The sequence below is a fragment of the Neofelis nebulosa genome, chromosome 10 (assembly GCF_028018385.1).
Source record: "Neofelis nebulosa isolate mNeoNeb1 chromosome 10, mNeoNeb1.pri, whole genome shotgun sequence".
Taxonomy (NCBI): Eukaryota; Metazoa; Chordata; class Mammalia; order Carnivora; family Felidae; genus Neofelis; species Neofelis nebulosa.
Genome location: NC_080791.1, coordinates 111,061,149 through 111,079,158, shown reverse-complemented (window position 1 = coordinate 111,079,158; position 18,010 = coordinate 111,061,149). Strand labels below are relative to the sequence as shown.

Genomic DNA, 18,010 nt, shown 5'->3' with positions numbered 1-18,010 from the left:
CTGCTCCTACCTCCGGGAAGAGATTGTAAAGAATTGGACTAATTTTTTCTTTAAATGTTTGGTAGAATTCACTTGTGAACTAAATATTAGGGCCCTAAATACGCGTATTTCAATAGCTTAAAAAAACTAAACTTTTCATTTCGAGGTAATTGTAGATTCACAGGTATTTGTAAGAAATGATGCAGACAGATGCTGGGTATCCTTTATCAAGTTTTCCGTAACGGTAACGCCTTGCAGGATGTCACGACCAGGGTACTGACATGGACACAGTCAAGATGCAGAGCGTTTCCACCTCCTCGAGGGTCCCCAGGTCACCCTTTAGAGCCACGCCCGTTGTCCCCCTTTCCCCCACCCCCTTCCTACCCCATTTCAGGAACGCTATCTAAATGGGGTCATATAGTATGTAACTTTCTAGGATTCGGTTTCACTCGGAAGAATTCTCTGGAGATTCATCTGGGTTGGTGCACGTCTCAGCAGCCCGTTACTTTTTCTTGCCGAGGGTTGGGTGCGTGGTGTGGATGGATGGGGGTTTAACCGTTCACCCACTGAGGGGCATCTGGGCTGCTTCCGGTTTTTTGCTGTGATGAATAAAGCTACCGCGAACGCCTGTGCAGGCTGTGTGCAAGTCTCGTGTGAAGGTGAGTTTTCTCTCGTCTGGATGAAATGCACAGGGGTGTCCTTGCTGGGCTGACTGGTAGCCACGTGTTTCCTTTGTAGAGAAACTGCCAAGCCGTCTTCCACAGTGGCCGTACCATTTCACGGTCCCGCCGGCAGGGGGCGGGCGATCCACTTTGCGCTTTTGCCACCATTTGGCGGTAACCGCCACTTTTTAATTTTGGCCGTCCTGATAACATGTTTCGTGGAATCTCATTGTGGTTTTCATTTTCATCCCCCCGCTGACTAATGTTGAACATCTTTTCCTGTGTTTGTTTTCCATCTGTGTATCATCTTCAGTGACGTGTCTGTTCATGTATGTTGCCCATTTTTAAAATCAGATTTTTTGTTTCCTTTACTGTTGGGTTTGGAGAGTCCTTTATATGCTTCAGGGAAACATATCGTCGGCGGGATGGATCCCTTGATGGGACGGGTGGTTCGCAAAGATTTTCTCCAAGCCTTTAGTTTGCCTTTTCCTCCTCTTCCTCGATAGGAATTGTGTTAACCTACACATCAACTTGGACACAGTCAGCGCCTTTCCTCTGTTGAGAAGACAGAAAACCCAGAACTCACCACTGTCTTATCCTGGGGTCCCGAGGTCTGCCTTCTTCTTGACCTTTTCAGAGTCTTAGTTTGCTTTATACAGAATGCCCAGGGCTTTTTGTTGTACTTAGCAAGAGGATGAGACAGAAGTACGTCCGCTCTGTCTTCCTGAAAGCGGAAATCAGCAAACTTTTCCTTACAAGTTGGAGCAGAGGCCTTCTTAGTTTGTTTCAAGAATAAAATGGGGTAAGGGGCGCCTGGGTGGCGCAGTCGGTTAAGCGTCCGACTTCAGCCAGGTCACGATCTCGCGGTCCGTGAGTTCGAGCCCTGCGTCGGGCTCTGGGCTGACGGCTCGGAGCCTGGAGCCCGTTTCCGATTCTGTGTCTCCCTCTCTCTCTGCCCCTCCCCCGTTCATGCTCTGTCTCTCTCTGTCCCAAAAATAAATAAAAAACGTTGAAAAAAAAAAAAATAAAAAAAAAAAAAAGAATAAAATGGGGTAAAATCCAGACTGCAAAGTGGAGCACGGAACCTCTTGTTTAGCAGCGTATGAAAAATAAGTTCACGGGCTGCACGTTAGAGTGATGGCTTCCATTCTTTTCGTCTTTCTGAGGCTCTGCTCCTGCACTAGGACTCCCTTAGCACCACCCCCCCCCCCCCGCCCCTGCCACCTCTCCCCTTCTTCCTTTCCCAGGGTCCTCAAGAGCAAGACTTTGGGCAGACCAGCGACACCACAACCTCTCCCAGTCCCTCCCTGGGGGAAGTTGACAGGTGTGGTCCCTGGCCAGCCGCAGCCGAATCACCAGGTTCTGGCCCTGGAGCAGGACTCTGGCACACAGAGTCGTGACACAGAGTCGAGGCCTTTCTTCCCAGGAAGCAACTTCGTTTGTGCCGGCACAGGCTCGGAGGGTTTGCACCCAAAAAACGGAGCCCCGAACCCCGCGTGGTGTCTTGTATGCGTCTTCTACTTCCTTGAGACGGGGCGGTCTCAAGTTGCGGGGTGGTGCGGGATGTCACGGATGCACACAGCCAGGTTGCCCTTCCTTATCTTGAGGTCTTTTCTCATCACGCTCCTTAGGAAGGGGCTCTATCACATCCGGCCCTTTGATGCTCCGACCCCCCTAGTTTGGGTCCAAGAGCATCATCTTGGTTTAGAGGTTTCTATTTCCAGAACATCACATGCGTGGCCGTTTTCCTTTAGACCATTGTCTCAATGAGACTGGAGAGGGACCGTATACAGGGGCGCTGGGCAAGCTAGGATTAAGCAAGCTCCCCACATCAGGAGGATAATTCCCATGAGGGTTTCGAATCTCCCGAGAGTCGAAAACCATCCTCCGAATAACTCTCCGGGGCCCCGGCTGTCCCAGGTCCAGAGTGGGACATGAGCAACTTTCTCATTCCATCGGTGATCTCCTCTGTGACTTTTCCTTCCTCGTCTGTAGGCAGCACTGGCTCAGGTTAAACTTTCTGCAGACTCCTCCCTCCAAAGCAAGCAGGTGATCTAAGGCCGAGCGATTTTGATAGATGGCATTGCTGCTTGGCTAGTAAGGGAAGAGCTCTGGCGGTTTCACTGCTTATCATTTCTACGACTGCCTGCAGCCTGATTATGTGGGTTAGCATGCAAAGGAGTATGTGGTGGCCCCAGGACCGTCCTCTGCCCAGGCGGCAGGGCCATAATATTGGGTTCTAGGCTGGGGAGGCCACTCGTTACCTGTCCAGTGGCCAGTTTGTGGGGCACTTCGTTTCCTTTGAGTCTCCCTGTCCCCCTACACGTGGACCCCCCAAACGTTCCCCTCTGGCAAGTGGGAGCAGGAAGAAAGAGGGATGGATAGTCCCTGGCACACCCATGACCCTGATCAGCCTGCGGGCAGTACCATACAGGCTGTCCTCCCACATACCCAGAACAGTCCACCTGGGGCCCGCCATTCGACGGCGTGTCGACATTGTCCCAGGCCTCTCGGAGATGAGAAAAGTTAGACGAGGGGTGGGGATCTGGCTCAAGGTGATCTGGGGGTACCCCCCCACCTTTGGGTTTCCCGGGTGGTTGAGTTATCAAATCTTTGGCCTAGCTGTGTTAAGTTTCCAACAGAGATGTGAACTTCCTTCCCCACCGGGCAAGGCATTTTTTTTTCCAATTCGATTGGAGTTTTGAGGAACCAAACCCCGGTCGTAGAACTGGGGTATTCTGTTCCGCTATAAGGTTCGCAGGGATCGAATTCTCTAGCCTCCCATGGCCATTGATCCCCCGTGTTGGTACCAACGAAGCATCCTATCCACAAAGGGAAGGTGAGTGCTAACAGAAACCTCTCTCTTGGGGCGCCTGGGTGGCTCTGTCGGTTGAGCGTCCGGCTTCGGCTCAGGTCATGGTCTCACGGTTCGTGGGTTCGAGCCCCATGTCGGGCTCTGTGCTGACAGCTTGGAGCCCGGAGCCTGTTTCAGATTCTGTGTCTCCCTCTCTCTGACCCTCCCCCATTCATGCTCTGTCTCTCTCTGTCTCAAAAATAAAATTTAAAAAAGTTAAAAAAAAATTAAAAAAAGAAAGAAAAGAAGGACAGTCTTTTGTTTCATTGGACTGTGATTCCTCAAGCTTCTGCCGTGCGTAGATCAGTCAGCTTCCAGAATGACTGAAGCAGGGCTGCGGTCGCCCAGAGGCTCTGGGGCTGCGGATTGCTTCTTCCGTGTGGTCAGCTTTCGTGGCGTCGATGGATCAGGAAGGGACTCCCCGTTTCGAGATGCCGGCCTCACTCTGCTGCGGGGAATCCAGGGATCCACCTCGTCAACCTTTACTGCAGGAGGGGTGGACAAAATGACGGTGAACGGGCCCCTCCAGAGGGGTTCAGGGGTTGGACATTCCACCCCGTCACCCATACAGCGTCTCCTGGTTTAAAGGGGTGAGCGTCTGTGGTCGGACTCACAGGTAATCGCTCCCTGACCCAATGGTGTTGGTGGTTAGGGCAGAGCTGAGGCCCGCATCTCTTGCCTTAGGGTTGGATCGCTTATGTCATCTAGATCCCCCCTTATGCCCTTGATAATGGGGGGGGGCAGCCGCAAAGGGTTTTACAAGGGGAGAACCCCGTCTGCTTCTTCAGCCTCCCACCTGCAGCCGCGGTCTGCCTCCCTGAAGGTCCCTTATCTCCCCCTGCCTGATGTTAACCCCCTTCCCTATGCATCCCTCCCCTGGATCAGGGCCCGTTTAACTGCCATTAGGGAACAGGGACGATGACCGTCTGGCTTCTTCAAGCTGATAAGGGACGGTGTGGGGGTACAGCAGTTAGAGTTGGTCGAGTGGCCCACGGTGTGGTTCTACAGGAAGGTTCTACAGGAAGGCGGGCAGGCATGGGGCGGCACAAACATGGGCAGACACGAAGAGAAAAACACAAAGATTACACTGATCGACAAGATGGCATCTCAGGATAATGTCCCCGGCTCCCAAACGCGCCAAACAATCCAGGAGAGACCCTGACTTTGTCCGAGTATGCCCGAATGTCATCCATCAGTCCTAAGACTCTGTGACAATCACCGGTTATATTGAAACAGCGTATGTCAGGGACCCTCTCATAACCCGGGCCCGGAGTCCTACTAGAAAAAAGAGTTGTAACGGCAGCCGTTTACCATTATTAACTGGTAAATTTTTAGGTAAGCCAAACCCGGGTATTTTTTTCTACAGCAGACCTTGTGTTATTTCTTGCGCCTTTTCTGCCTTGCAGGGGAGGGCCCCCACCCAGTCAGTAAGAGTGTCAAGCCATACCAACAAATGTTGAGACCCCTTTGACCTGGGCATAGGGGTGAAATCCAATTGCCGACCTTTCCCGATAGCCTCCAGTCCTTTGACTGCCGGCCTGTGGTTGAGAGGTTGTTTCTAAGACCTACTTCACAGGCTGATATTACGTGCTGAACGGTCCTTGACAAGTTTTCCCCAGGAAACATCCTTTGGGCCACTTGGCAAGTTTTCTCTCTCCCTAAATGAAAGGCCTGATGCAGGACTTGAATGCTCTTCCGGATCTGTGAGCCCGGTGATGGTCGTTGCCCTGCTCTGTCGGTAACCATCCCGAGGGCAGGAGACGGTGTCCATGAGGCTGATTTCCTTGGGAGGGTGGGTGGGATGGAGTCTCCTTTAATAGTTGATACGGCGGGCAAGCTCTTCTCTGAGCCCTGATGTCTCCAGCCTACAATATCCGGTAATTCCCCCCAACTCTCATCATTGTTTATCTGTCCCCATCGTCTCCAATTTAGTTATGATGTCCCTTTCTAGCAAGGGAGTAGGGCTCTCTGGTCTTATCGAGAAAGAATGAGAAAAAAATTCGTTTTCCCCATATGCATCCCAGGGGCCGAGAGAAAAATGTAGTTATGAGTTTCCCGGAGACGCCCCTCATCGTCATGCTGCATTTGGAGGGTTGGCCTGGAGTGGAAAGGAGGACAGAGAAGGTGGCCTCGGGACCAAGAAGGAAATGAACCGGACTTTTAGTTACCGGAGTTTTCCAGAGTTACCCGAGGCTCCGGGCTTCCGACAGGCAGCCGAGCCACCCCGAAGAGCCCCGGGCCCCCATCAGTCCCCTGCCAGGGACACTGGTTATCTGAGCCCTCGCAGATAGAGGTCCCCGAGGGCATTCAGACCTCCAGTGACTGTCTCCACACAAGGGGCATGGCTGGTGGGGCTTTGACTGCTGTTGTCCCTTCTGAGGGCAGTCTCGTTTCCAGTGAGACTGGCCACATAAGTGGGTGGCATTTGGGGCCAGGACCTCGGGAAGTCTGGTCCGACATAGCGCGTAAGGCCACGACTAAGGCCGCAGACTTTTCTTACGCCCGCTTACTGGTTTTGTTTGTTTGTTTGTTTGTTTGTTTGTTTTTAATCTCGGTTGTAATGTGCCCGATTGGCAGCTGGTAAGAGCTCCTCCTGGGTCCCTTCCAGACCAACTGCCAATGTTTGCAGCTTCCTCTGAATATCTGGGGCCAATTGAGTGACAAATGTGTCCTTTAAAATCATCTCAGCCTCAGGGGTGTCAGGGGAGATATATTTAATGAGAGCCTCCCTCAAGCTCTCCAGGAAGGCCATCCAGCTCTCCTTCTGTGTTTGTGAAACAGTGGCTAATTTAGCATAATTTAAGGGCTTACCCTTAGACCTCCTTAATTTCCCTAAAGCACCAGCCTGGAAGCAGGGGCGATACCATTTCTCAGTGAGATGGTCGTAGTCCCAGTTAGGATCTTGGGGTCGAACTGCCGAGTCCCAGTAGGAAACAGCAAGCTCCCTGCAGGACCTCCAGCCCCGTGACAATTAATGAGTTGCTTTTTCTTCGGAGTTTATAGATCAAGATCAACCCGATTTTTCAGAACGCATCCCAAAGGAGTGTTGGCCTTGGCTGGGGAATATGCCCATCTATAAGGGAAAAAGAGAAGAGGCGTCCCTTATCTTAATTTGCTGCAGCGGGCCAGGAGAAGCCACAGCTCCTGGCCCTGAGTTTTGGCTGGCTGTTCGACTGGCAGCCAAAAACTTTGTCAGTCTCGGGAGGTGCTGGGAGCAAGTCGCTCTTACTCAGGCTCGACCCTACCTCCGAGAGCTGACCTTGTCTCCCTGATTTCTCCTATTCCGCCGTTTTCCGCCTGTGGGACTTTGGGGGTATTGACCGTGACCCAGTAAGCCTTCCCTGGTTGTAGAAGGACACCGTCGTTTTATTTTGGCCTGTTTACAAATATATTTTAAAAGGCTGGTGAAAACCATGTTTTTTTGTAAGGATAAAATGGGTCATCAAGGGGCTAAAAGGGCCGAAGTCGAGGTCTATTCCCTTGCCTTTTTTCAGCAGCGCCCACATAAACACGTTCCAGCCACGTGGATATCCATTTTAGAGTATCTAGGTGGTTCCAAATTGGCAGACACTGGGCTAAGTGTGGCAAGATGGCTCCTGTGTATCCCAGTAAAAGCCCTTTATATATGTCGTTATCTATCCCTCATCGGGCCCAGGCATCCACTCCTGTGCTAGAAAGAACACAGGTACGGAGCATTTGGAGGCTGGCAGCGAGGATGTCACCGTCTCCCCAACCTTTAGATCAAAGGAGGGGCAATTTCAACCAAGGCTTGAGTAAAACAACTCAAAAGGGCATGCTGTCCTGCCGTCCTGCCCTTCAGTTAAAATCGTATATTTTCCCCCCATCTTTTTGGGCAGACAAAAGAGGGGAACATCCTTTGTTCACCTTTTTTTTTTTTTTAAATCAAAAGCATACCAACAATCCAAGAAAACATTGCCTTTTTAATAGAGAGTAAAGCAGAATTTTAATCTTATAGCAGTGTACTTTTAAAATCCATTCATTTTAACCTTCGTCTGTCCTGGCCACATATAAAATTTCTTTCTAAAGGTTTCCCTTCACAAACCTTCTACAACTTTGCTTTGCTTTCAGATGTCGACCTAAGCCCTTTTACTCCAAACAACCATCTCAGGACAAAATTACTTTCTTTTACCTTCAACAAAAATTACATTTTTAGGGACGCCTGGAGGGCTCAGTCGGTGAAGTGTCCGACTTCAGCTCAGGTCATGATCTCGAAGTTCATGAGTTGGGGCCTTTCATCAGGCGCTGTGCTGACAGCTCGGAGCCTGGAGCCTGCTTCGGATTCCGTGTCTCCCTCTCTCTCTGCCCCTCCCCTGCTCACACTCGCTCTCAAAAATAAATGTATTTTCATTTTTTATATCTTTCTTACCTATCTGTTACTTTTTTACATACAGACTTACTTTCCTTAGTTTTATGTCTTAATTACATTTAGCAGGATTTTAACTCTTAGGAACCTTAGTCTCCAGTGAAAGGTCAGCAGTAACCAACTGTGAACTGTTACATCAACTTTTTTTTTTTCAACGTTTTTTTTAAATTTATTTTTGGGACAGAGAGAGACAGAGCATGAACGGGGGAGGGGCAGAGAGAGAGGGAGACACAGAATCGGAAACAGGCTCCAGGCTCCGAGCCATCAGCCCAGAGCCTGACGCGGGGCTCGAACTCACGGACCGCGAGATCGTGACCTGGCTGAAGTCGGACGCTTAACCGACTGCGCCACCCAGGCGCCCCCAATTTTTTTTTTTTTAGATGCTAAATGTCTCAACTAAGCACAAAGCAGCTTTTCCATAGTAAAATCTTCATAAAGCACGAAGCACGTTTGTAAGACCCAAATAGTCCTTTTTCGCAATAAATCAGAAGCACAGTCCTACCTCTGGAAATTAGTGCCTTAGCCTCTTATCTCATTAGGTGTCCAATGAATTCAATCCCAATTTATCACGCAGGCAAAAGTGTACCGTTTCAGGTTACCAAAGACTTTGAAAGCTATCTTAACCATCACCCATCAAAACTACGGGACAAAGTTTGAGGTAGACCAACCAGGGACAGTTGGCTCCAATTATCATAGTCATTGACCCAGGAAATGAATGAGAGAGAAGTCCCCACCGCCCAGCGGCTCAGAGTCGCAGCTTTGTTCCTTATTCCTTATGAACTGCTCAGGCAACTCTGGGAGGTGATCAGGCTCCCCTCCTGCCTCTCGGGGCAGGCCTACCAGAACGGACGAACCGGGTGCTTACCAGTCTGACAGGCTGTGCTCCCGGAGCCGGTTCCTGGGCCTCACGGGTTCCATCGCGCACACACGGGGTCCTGACCCCGGCGCCCCGCGAGGGCTAGTCTGCGGATCCAGTGGTCTGGTCCGCTGGCCCCAGGCAAGGTTGCCTGTCCCGGTGCTCTGAGCTTTGTACCCCGGCGGCAAAGCGGTTGGAAACGCACGGTCTCCAGATCCCAGACACGAGCCCCCCGGAAGCGTAGCAGGATTCTCGCACGGAGAGTCATGACACCGAGGCTTTCCTTCCCAGGAAGCAACTTTATTCCTGCCGGCACAGGCTCAGAGGGTTTGTACCTCAGAGAAACTACCCCGAACACCGCCGTGTGGTGTAGCCTTTTATGCATTTTCAACTTTCTCGTCTCCCATATACGGGTACCGTGGAGACGTACGGTCGGATTGGGTGCTCTCTCGTTACAGGGTCGTGAGGGACGTCACCTACGCACAGAGCCACGTTGCCTTCCCTTATCTTGTGATCTCTTTTTACCACATTCCTTAGGGAGAGGACCTTATCACAGCCCGCCTGGCTCTCCTGGATCGCACGCCCTGAAGACGGGCCTGGTGGCCCGGGTTCTGACGAGCTCGGCGCAAGTCTGAGAGAACGAAAGGGAAATGAATGGGAGAGAGGGAGGAGGAGGAGGATAGTGAGGGGCGGGGATATGGCCCGGCCCGGCGTGGAGACGGCCTGGTGGCCGTGTTCCCGCCCTGAGCTGGGAGAGGACAACCTGGGTCCAAGTCCGGCACGTGCAGGGGCAGGAAGGGCTGACGGGGTCGTGGAACCACCTGGAAGTGGCAGGGGCCGTGGGGCCCAGCTTCGGGGTCTGGGGGATGGCGGCCTCACGGAGTCCGGGAGGGACCCGAGGGCTCTGTGCCCGCCAGCGCGGCTTGGATGACTGGCCTACAGGCACGTCTTTAGGTGGCAATTCTCACGCGTGGCTGCGTGTGGCAGTCACCCGGGGGAGCCGGAAGGACGCGGTGGGCTTCCAGACTCTGCAGGCCGCCTGGGTCCCCCCGGTGGTGCCCGCACAGCTGCTCTGGCAAACGCTAAAGAGCCCCGAGTTGCCCTTTAATGTAACAGAAAGGCTGGGGATCTCCATCCGGTTTCCTCGCGGATCTTCCGAGACCTTTTGGTCACCTTCCGTGTGACCTTTTTGTTTCTGCCCCAGAGACCCTCCCCGCCCTGCCTCTCTGGCAGTGCTGTCCCCACAAGCTGTCCCTCCCGCAGCACTGAACTCCACACGTCTCCTGACCGGTGAGGCAGTGAAGACTTTTAGGACCCCGACCTCCGTACCCCGGCCGCGTGATTTCAACACTGTTGTCAAACCCCACGTCGCCCTGCTGGGTCTCCTTCCTCCTCCTCCTCACCCGGGACCTTCGCCAGCACCGGAGAATTCCCTCATCTACCATGTTCAGGGGTGCCTTAGGCTTTCTGTTTCCATCTCTCAAAACACCAGCTCCCTGCGGGCAGGGGTTCGATTCTGTTTTGTGTTTGTGTCGGTAACAGACCCACCTGCGTAATTATGTTGTACTCGGCTGAAAACGGAGATAACTCTGTGTTCCCTGGACACGTTCCCTCGCCATGACAAGAGACGGAGTCTCACGGACGCTCTGGACGGTAGAATTTGGGCTTAAACTCTTGTCTGACGCACAGGATTATAATCAGGCCTTATCTTTTAAACGCCCCCCCCCCCACCCCCAGTGGCAGGGGTGACAAGACAGACACACGGAAATGACCATCGAAAGCGGATGCTATCTTTTATTTTGCCACTCAAAATAATTATCAAACGGGGAAAGAAAAATCTTAACAGCAATAACACGGCACAGCATCAGGGCAGAGAAGACAGGACTGGCCACCCCACGAAAGTTGGCACAAGACCATCCGTCGTGTCCGAGTTTGGCCGTAAGCGACATCGTGCGGAGGAACATTCTCGAGGGCTTCCTCAGGGCTGTTTCCAGTCTTCTGCGGAGGCTGCGGGCGGGAGGTCGGGCAGGAACCCCAGGGCCCCGGCCTCTGCAAAGAAGGAGCGCGCTTGGGTAGAGCCCCAGAGAGAGCGGGCGCTCCAAGCCCACACGCCCGAGCCGGTGCGGCCGCTCCCCGGGGGTCTCCCAGGATCACACCCGAGATCGGGCACACCCCATCCCACTCCGCACCCTTTACCGACGTTAAGTCTCACACCTCTTATGCACCTGAGACGGTCAGACTTTTTAAACCATGATTTAAAGGCGTGTAATCCGCGTTGGGGTAATAAAAAGCAGTGTCTCCTAATGCAGCTGCGCGTGACACAATTCGAAACGTAACAGAGCAGAGAACGGGAAGCCCCTGGAAGAGTCCGTCTGCCCCTTGCTGGAAAAGTCACCACCGGATGTTCTCTGGCAGGAGCTCTCCGCACACTCGGCGGGGCTCTGACCGAGCGAACTCGGTTCTGGGTTCTGGGACTGCCGCGTCCTCCACGGTCCCCCTGCCCACGGGCGGTTCTCAGGAAGGAGCCGCAGGCCTCTGACCTCCTCCCTCCCACACCCACCTGAACCCCTTCAACCCCGGCCACCCGCGCAGCCAGAAAGCACACAGACCAAAACACGACCCCGGAATTGGTCCCGGCCAAGTCTTGGCCAAACTCATAACAAACTGTAAACTGCAAAACGTGACAACAATGTCCCCCACTGTCCCCGGTCCCTGTCCCCTGTGCTCCGCTCCCAGGGCACTGCCACCTCTGTACTCTGTCCTGGCGCCTTCCGGCGAGCAGTGTGACCCCCGGGGCTGTGTGATGAAGGCAGTCACTGCTCACTGTCGCCCGCACGACCACACAAGGCAGAGGCGTGAGGCTGAAACGGGCCCCCAGGGAGGCCTCGTGACATGTGGTACCCCCGGAAGACACCAGACCTGGGATGGAGGTCATCAGACGGAAGGGCAGCCTGTCCTACGGGAAGGCTGCGGAAAGAAAGACTGGAATCGGAAATACGGGCGAACTAATTCACCAGGCTGACAAGACGGCTCATGATGGCCTACAAGGGGCCATGGCCCCTAAAATGTACAGGAATTGCTCCGTGACACCAAGTGTGGCCCCAGCCGAGTGGGTGGGACCTGGGGCTTCCCTCTCCCCTGCTTCCTGTCGAGGGTCCCTCTCTGGGGACAGTGCTGGGACCACCAGCAATTCCGACCAACACTGGCGATGGGAATGTGGGGGGGGGGGCTACTTACTCCCCAAGGGAATTCTACGGGAGCCCTTTCTGGCAGGTTTTTCATGTGTGTGGGGTTCCAAGAGGTGGCCTTTAAAATTGGTAATATTTTGGGGCGCCTGGGTGACTCAGTCGGTTAAGCGTCAGACTTCAGGTCACGTCATGATCTCACGGTCCGTGAGTTCGGGCCCCGAGTCAGGCTCTGTGCTTACAGCTCGGAGCCTGGAGCCTGCTTGGGATTCTGTGTCTCCCTCTCTCTCTGCCCCTCCTCTGCTCATGCTCTCTCTCTGTCTCAAAAAAAGAAAGAAAAAAACAAAAAACCCAAAAAACATTGACATTGGTAATATTTTGGGGCGCCTGGGTGGCTCAGTCGGTTAAGCGTCGGACTTCAGGTCACGTCATGATCTCATTGTCCGAGAGTTCAAGCCCCACATCAGGCTCTGTGCTGACAGGTGGGAGCCTGGAGCCTGCTTTGGATTCTGTGTTTCCCTCTCTCTCTGCCCCTCCCCTGCTCACACGCACTCTCTCTCAAAAATAAACGTTAAAAAAAATTTTTTTTGATGAGTAATATTCCACATACCTTTGAGACGCAAGAAAGTCAGAAACTCAATTATCGTGCGCACAACAGCATTCTCGGACAGCGGCCTGGCAAAGCTTCCTAGGAAACAGAAAGAATCCGCGTCTGCAAAACCTGCCCCACGGTGGTCTGCACCTCACCTCTCCGTCTGCGGAGACCTGGGCATCTGGAAGTCAACACACTGGCCGTGACCCCTCCCGCCCCGCAGGGCCTTGCTCAGCACCGTGGGGAGGTAGGGAGGTGGGGGGGCGGGGGGAGAGCCAGGTCAAGGCCAAGGGGCCTGCGTGCCCTGGGAGTGGCGGACGGAGATGTGACCCACAGCTCGCTCACCTGGCCTTGCTTCGTCTTCGGGCGGGAGCTCCCGTTTGCCAGTGAGGCCAGGCTTCTCCTGAAACGATCTGTGGTTGTCAATGGCATCTGTTCGCAAACAGAGAGGAAAGCACCTGACCGTCGTCCCTACAGTCACACATGCCCCAGCCCCAGAGAAGGACGCGCTGGCTGCGTATAATCTAACACACACGGCAAAAATAAAGCCACGGCAGGGAAACCATAGAAGCAGGAAGATCGTTCTCTGTGGAGCTAGGGACTCGTGCCAGGGCCAGAGGCGCGATCTCCCCCAGGTGCTGGCACTCTGCCGGAGGGGGGAGCCCACCCAGACAGGAGGGGAGCGAGGGGGCACACAGCCCGCAGGTGCAGCGAGGGGAGCGTCCGGGGCGTCCCAGGGGCGCCGGCGCCCGAGCTGAGTGTCTCTCGGGGACACCGCAGGGGCTGGGGTCCTATGTCCCTGAAAACAGACTTATCTTTCAAAGACCTCTGTGGCAGCTGGACTGGAGCCAGGCGGCCAGAGACAGCCAGGGACAGCGGCAGAGGGGGAGAGGGAGGGGGAAGCAGGGGGGCTGAGGGTGTGTGCACACGTGTGCACTGGGCGGTGTGAGCAGAGCGACCCCTTGAGAAACTCGGGAAGAGAGCAGGAGGTCCTGACCCAGCGTCCAGCGGGGGGCCAGGCGCCTGATTCGGGGCCACGAGGCAGCGGAGGTGAAGGGGTGATGGGGGCAGGCCGCGGGGGGCTCCACCTACAGGCCGAGCAAGACGAAATGAACCCCTTCCTCCAGAGCCGGAGTCCGTCCGGAGTTCGTGGCACGACACGCGGGAAGAAGCAGGGCGACCCTCGCGTGGCGCCTGGAGCCGGGTCAGGGCCCCGCCGTCTGCAGCGGCGGCCGGGACGCGGCCCGCGCTGGCGGAACGGGGCGCACCCACCAGCCGGTCTGGAGGTCCAGCTCCTGGTGACCCAGCCGGACAGAGACACCACCTTGATGGTAAAAGGGTCCTGCCTCAGGACTCACATCTTCCTGACGGACGCAGTTTCAACATTCTGAGGCACCGCGAGCAAAGATCTCCGGTGAACGGCCTTCCTTTCCTCCGGGCCAGAAGCACAGAGACGAGGTGCTTCCCGAGGGACGGAGCTCAGGGTCCCAAAGGGCTCGGGGAAACGAGCCCTTTGAGCCCGTCTGTCCGTCCCGCAGGCGAGGCCAACCCCCTTGCAGCGACAGGACCGCACGGGGACCTGCCCTTGCCTTTGACCCGAGACCAGAGCACCCAGAGACGCTGCCTGTGGCCCCGGCTGGCTGGCTCGTCTCTGTCCTCTCTGTGCCTGTGTTTCTGGAAGCGTCCCCCAGGCGATCAGACAACCCTCTGCGGCAGGAGGTCTGTGTTCTCAGGGTGGGGTTAGGAGCTAAGCGCGCCCTGCGGGCTCTTCCCTAGCTGCTCTGGTGGGAACCGAGTTGTTCGCCTCCTTTCCTGCTACGTTAGGCAGTTCGTAAACAGGGGAGGGTTTGTTTCTGTTTCTTTTTAAGATCTAAGGCTGTCCCCAAACCAGCCCTGCCTGCAAATTTGAAACTGCAAGTGCGTAAGCGATTGGAGGGAGGGTGAAAGGTCTTCCCTCGTCCCCTCCTTTAGGATAATTAAAATCTGCAGGTGCCACTCGGACAGAGGGGACACACGCAGCCCGCAGGTCCCAGAGCTGTCCTCTTCGGGGCTGGGGCCAGCTGGAGGCCTAGCCTGCTGCCCCCTGTTCCTGCCAGGAGTCCCACAGCCCGGAGCGAGCACTGGCCTCTCCACAAGCAGCTGCCACACGAGGGGCGTGTGAAGGCCCAGCACCTCCAGACCCACCGGGTTCTCTGCATCGTGAAGGCGCTGAAGCTACACCGTGCCCCCGCGGTGGCACGTCAAGGACAGGACACTCAGTAGTAGTCCACCCACAGCCTGGCAAGTTCTGGGAACTGATGGCTGCGGGTGAAGCCGCACGCCCGGATTCTAGTGTGTTCCCCACACGCGCAAGCCCCCCACCCCGGCCTCACGGTTCAGCTGGAGTCTTCGTGGCGCAGAGCTAAGGCCCCGGGCGGCCTGGCACCCTGGTGGGCGACCGCAAGTTGGTGCAAGTGCCCTGCCATCGGCCACCCGCCCAGATTTGAGCTTTCAAAGCAAAGTGCTACCGAGGCCGACTGCGGCCGGCAGGCCCCTTGGGGGAACATAGGGACTCGGACCAGCTGACCCGTTTCCACTTACGGCCCGGGGCGAGGGCTGTGGGCATCTCATGCCTCTCCGTGCAGCCGGGTACAAACCCCTGCCCACCAGCCCCGGCCCCAGTCACGCCCCGGGAGACCTTCACGTGTGGGTCACCGGGCCCCCGGCTGACACTCGGCTTTCTTCCTGCTCGCCACTCGCCTCCCAACGGGGCATTTTGGTCAGGCTGTAACACTCTGAGTCCTGCCCTGTGCCACACGGGATGACCGACCGTCCGTCCCCGGAGAGCAGGGCGCCACGAGGGGTCCTGGTGATGGCAGTGGGCTGGGGAGGGCCCGCAGGCGAGGGGACAGGTTTGGAGCAGGGCACGGGGCGAGCGTGTTTCAACTGTCCTGGGGCCATCTGGGAGTTCCCATCCGGGGCTTCCAAAAACACGACAGAGAGAGGGCTTGAGTGCCGAAGACGGCCTGTGCTTTGTGACGCTGAGGGGGGATGGGGGTGTCGAGGGAGGCGCAGGGACTCGGGAGAAGACCCAGAACAGAGCCCCGAGGGAAGGTCCGCCTTCAAGGGCTGTGACCTGGGGAAGCCCAGGCAATGTCGGGGTGCAGGGGGGCAGGAGGGCGAGGAGGGAGAGGCTTCCAGAAGGAACGGTGCCTGGGCACATGTCCAGAGAGGAGGCTGGCAAGGCTGTGCGCGGCGATGCACAGGTCCCTGGTCACCCCGTGAGGTTTGGGGGTGGGGTGGGGGCAGCCCTGAGGGAAAAGGGGCGGTGGAGGAGGCAAGGGGAGGGTGCCCAGGGTCTGCCTGGCCGCAAGCCGCAGGACGGGTCAAGGTTCAAGACAGAGCAAGGCAAAGAGAAGGGGCAGATGGGGTCAGAGGTCCCCAGGCAATTGCCCATTTGCTGAGGAACAGAAATAAAGGGGGAGCAGGAGGCTGGCGGCCGGCCGGGGCTGCTTTTCGGGGCGCGGGAAGGGGCGCCACTGTGGACGCGGCGACTACTGGAATCAGCTGCCCCCCCCTCCTGCTCACAGCCTCACGGAGCCCCCACTTCCCCTTGACTGAGACCGGAGAGTCAGCATCACAGTGTGGCTGGCTTCGCGGCTCTCAAGGGCAGGGTCAGCACAAGTGGCTCCGGGCGTTGGAGGAGCAGAGCCCTAGGAGCGCGTCGCGCACCGTCACTTACGTGGCCCGAGGAGGTAGCCGGCGCTGTTCAGGGTCCAGCCTCTCTTTTCCTTCACCTTTGTGGGGGGGGAGAAAAGGGGGTCAGATGGCCAGGCTGGGGCCGGTACAGGCTGCAGGGGCTCACGGGAGCCCCCGGGCAGCTTCTGGCAGGGTAACCCACGGTGGTAAGCTGTCGGGGGTGCTTCAGACCATCACGGAATTTACAAGCACACACACAATAGTGCGTTAAGGCGAGACGCACATTCAAGGCCGGTCACCAGGCTTTCCACGCATGATGTGGGGATCTGGAAAACGCATACGCTTCCCGGGGCTGCAGGAAATCCCTGCTTTGCCTCCACATATGCTACATTCGACCTGAAAACAGGACTCCTGGCTTCACCAAATAATTCACTCTGGAGCCACCGGCCCGGAACCCACGGTGCACCCAACTTGCTTCTAAGCCACACTGAGGACACGCCAGGTGGAGGGCACGTGTGGGTGGCCGGCTCCTGGACGGAATGAAATGAGATTTGCTGGCAGCCTCCAGCTTTCACCGGTTTCTAGCCCGGAGCCGGTCGTGCGCCGGCAGAGGCGCCCCCCCCCAACCCCCCAGGAGGAGCGGGGAGCGCTCCCGCGGCTGCCCAGCCCCCGCGCCCCCTGCCCCGGAGCGGGAGGACGCGTCCCGCACTCACCGGTGACCCGAGCCCCGGGGTGGCCGAAAGGGCCGCGGCCAAGAGCAGCCAGGCGAGCAGGAGCGCGCAGCCGCCGGGCATCTGCAAGGAAGGCGCGGGGCGGGCGTGGGGCGAGCAGCGGGGCCCCGGGGCGCACGTCGTCGGGCGGCCGGGGTTGGGGGGCTGGGGGGCTGGGGGGCTGGGGAGGGGCGAAGGGCCCCGGGAGGGCCCAGTGCGGGAGGGGCGCGGACCGCAGGCAGGGGTCGCCTCCCGCTGCCCCACCCCCCCGGGGCGCGCCGTACCTTGAGCGGGGGCGGGGTCCCGGGGCGGCGGCGGGTGCGGGCGTGCGGTCGGTCGGTCGGTCGGGTCTGGCAGAGCCCGGGGCGCTCAGCGCATCGCGCGGCCTCGGGAACGCGGGGAGGAAGCGCGGCGGCTGGGCTCCCTCGACGTGTCCGCGGCCCCGGCTGCCGCCCGCCGCTATTTATGCCGCGTGCAGCGTCACGGGGCTCAGTTCCCGCCTTCCGCCCCTCCCCTCTGCAGTGCCCCCCCCCCCGGGGGGTGGCGGGAGGGGCGGTAGCTCAGCTCCTGCAGAGGAGGCTGCGGAGTGGTTCGGTGGCGTGGCTGGAGGGGCAGGAAAGACAGTGCCCCCATACCCCACGGGACAGCCTCTGTCACCCCACAGAGAGCCCCCATCACCCCTGCAGAGCCCCCATCACCCCTGTAGAGAGCCCCATCACCCCTGCAGAGAACCCCCATCGCCCCTGCAGAGCCCCCATCACCCTTGCAGAGAACCACCATCACCCCTGCAGAGCCCCATCACCCCTGCAGAGAATCCCCATGATCCCTGCAGAGAGCCCCTCATCACCCCTGCGGAGCCCCCATCAGCCCTGCAGAGACCCCCCATGACCCCTGCAGAGAACCCCCATGACCCCTGCAGAGAAACCCATCACCCTGCAGAGAGCCCCCATCACCCCTGCAGAGAACCCCCATCACCCCTGCAGAGCCCCCATCACCCCTCCAGAGAACCCCCATCACCCCTGCAGAGAACCCCCATCACCCCTGCAGAGAGCCCCTCATCACCCCTGCAGAGAAACCTCATCCCCATGCAGAGAGCCCCCATCACCCCTG

General features: G+C 57.1%; 2 protein-coding genes across 2 annotated transcripts in view; one reads left to right on the top strand and one right to left on the bottom strand.

The window, feature by feature from the left end:
- TESMIN (testis expressed metallothionein like protein) overlaps window positions 1-1,441 on the top strand; it is a 41,562-nt gene extending 40,121 nt beyond the window's left edge. The window contains exon 11 of the mRNA XM_058689935.1: window positions 1,148-1,441. Coding sequence (XP_058545918.1) covers window positions 1,148-1,286 — 139 coding nt within the window. The 3' untranslated portion in view covers window positions 1,287-1,441. The remainder of the gene's footprint in view (window positions 1-1,147) is intronic.
- Window positions 1,442-10,503: 9,062 nt separating this feature from the next.
- GAL (galanin and GMAP prepropeptide) lies at window positions 10,504-17,335 on the bottom strand. Its single transcript, XM_058689931.1, has 6 exons — window positions 17,185-17,335; window positions 16,904-16,984; window positions 16,234-16,288; window positions 12,858-12,944; window positions 12,531-12,608; window positions 10,504-10,784 (listed from the first exon to the last, which is right to left on the bottom strand). Exons 2-6 carry the CDS (start codon window positions 16,982-16,984, stop codon window positions 10,714-10,716), a joined length of 372 nt encoding a protein of 123 aa, XP_058545914.1. The 5' UTR covers window positions 17,185-17,335; the 3' UTR covers window positions 10,504-10,713.
- Window positions 17,336-18,010: the final 675 nt, after the last annotated feature.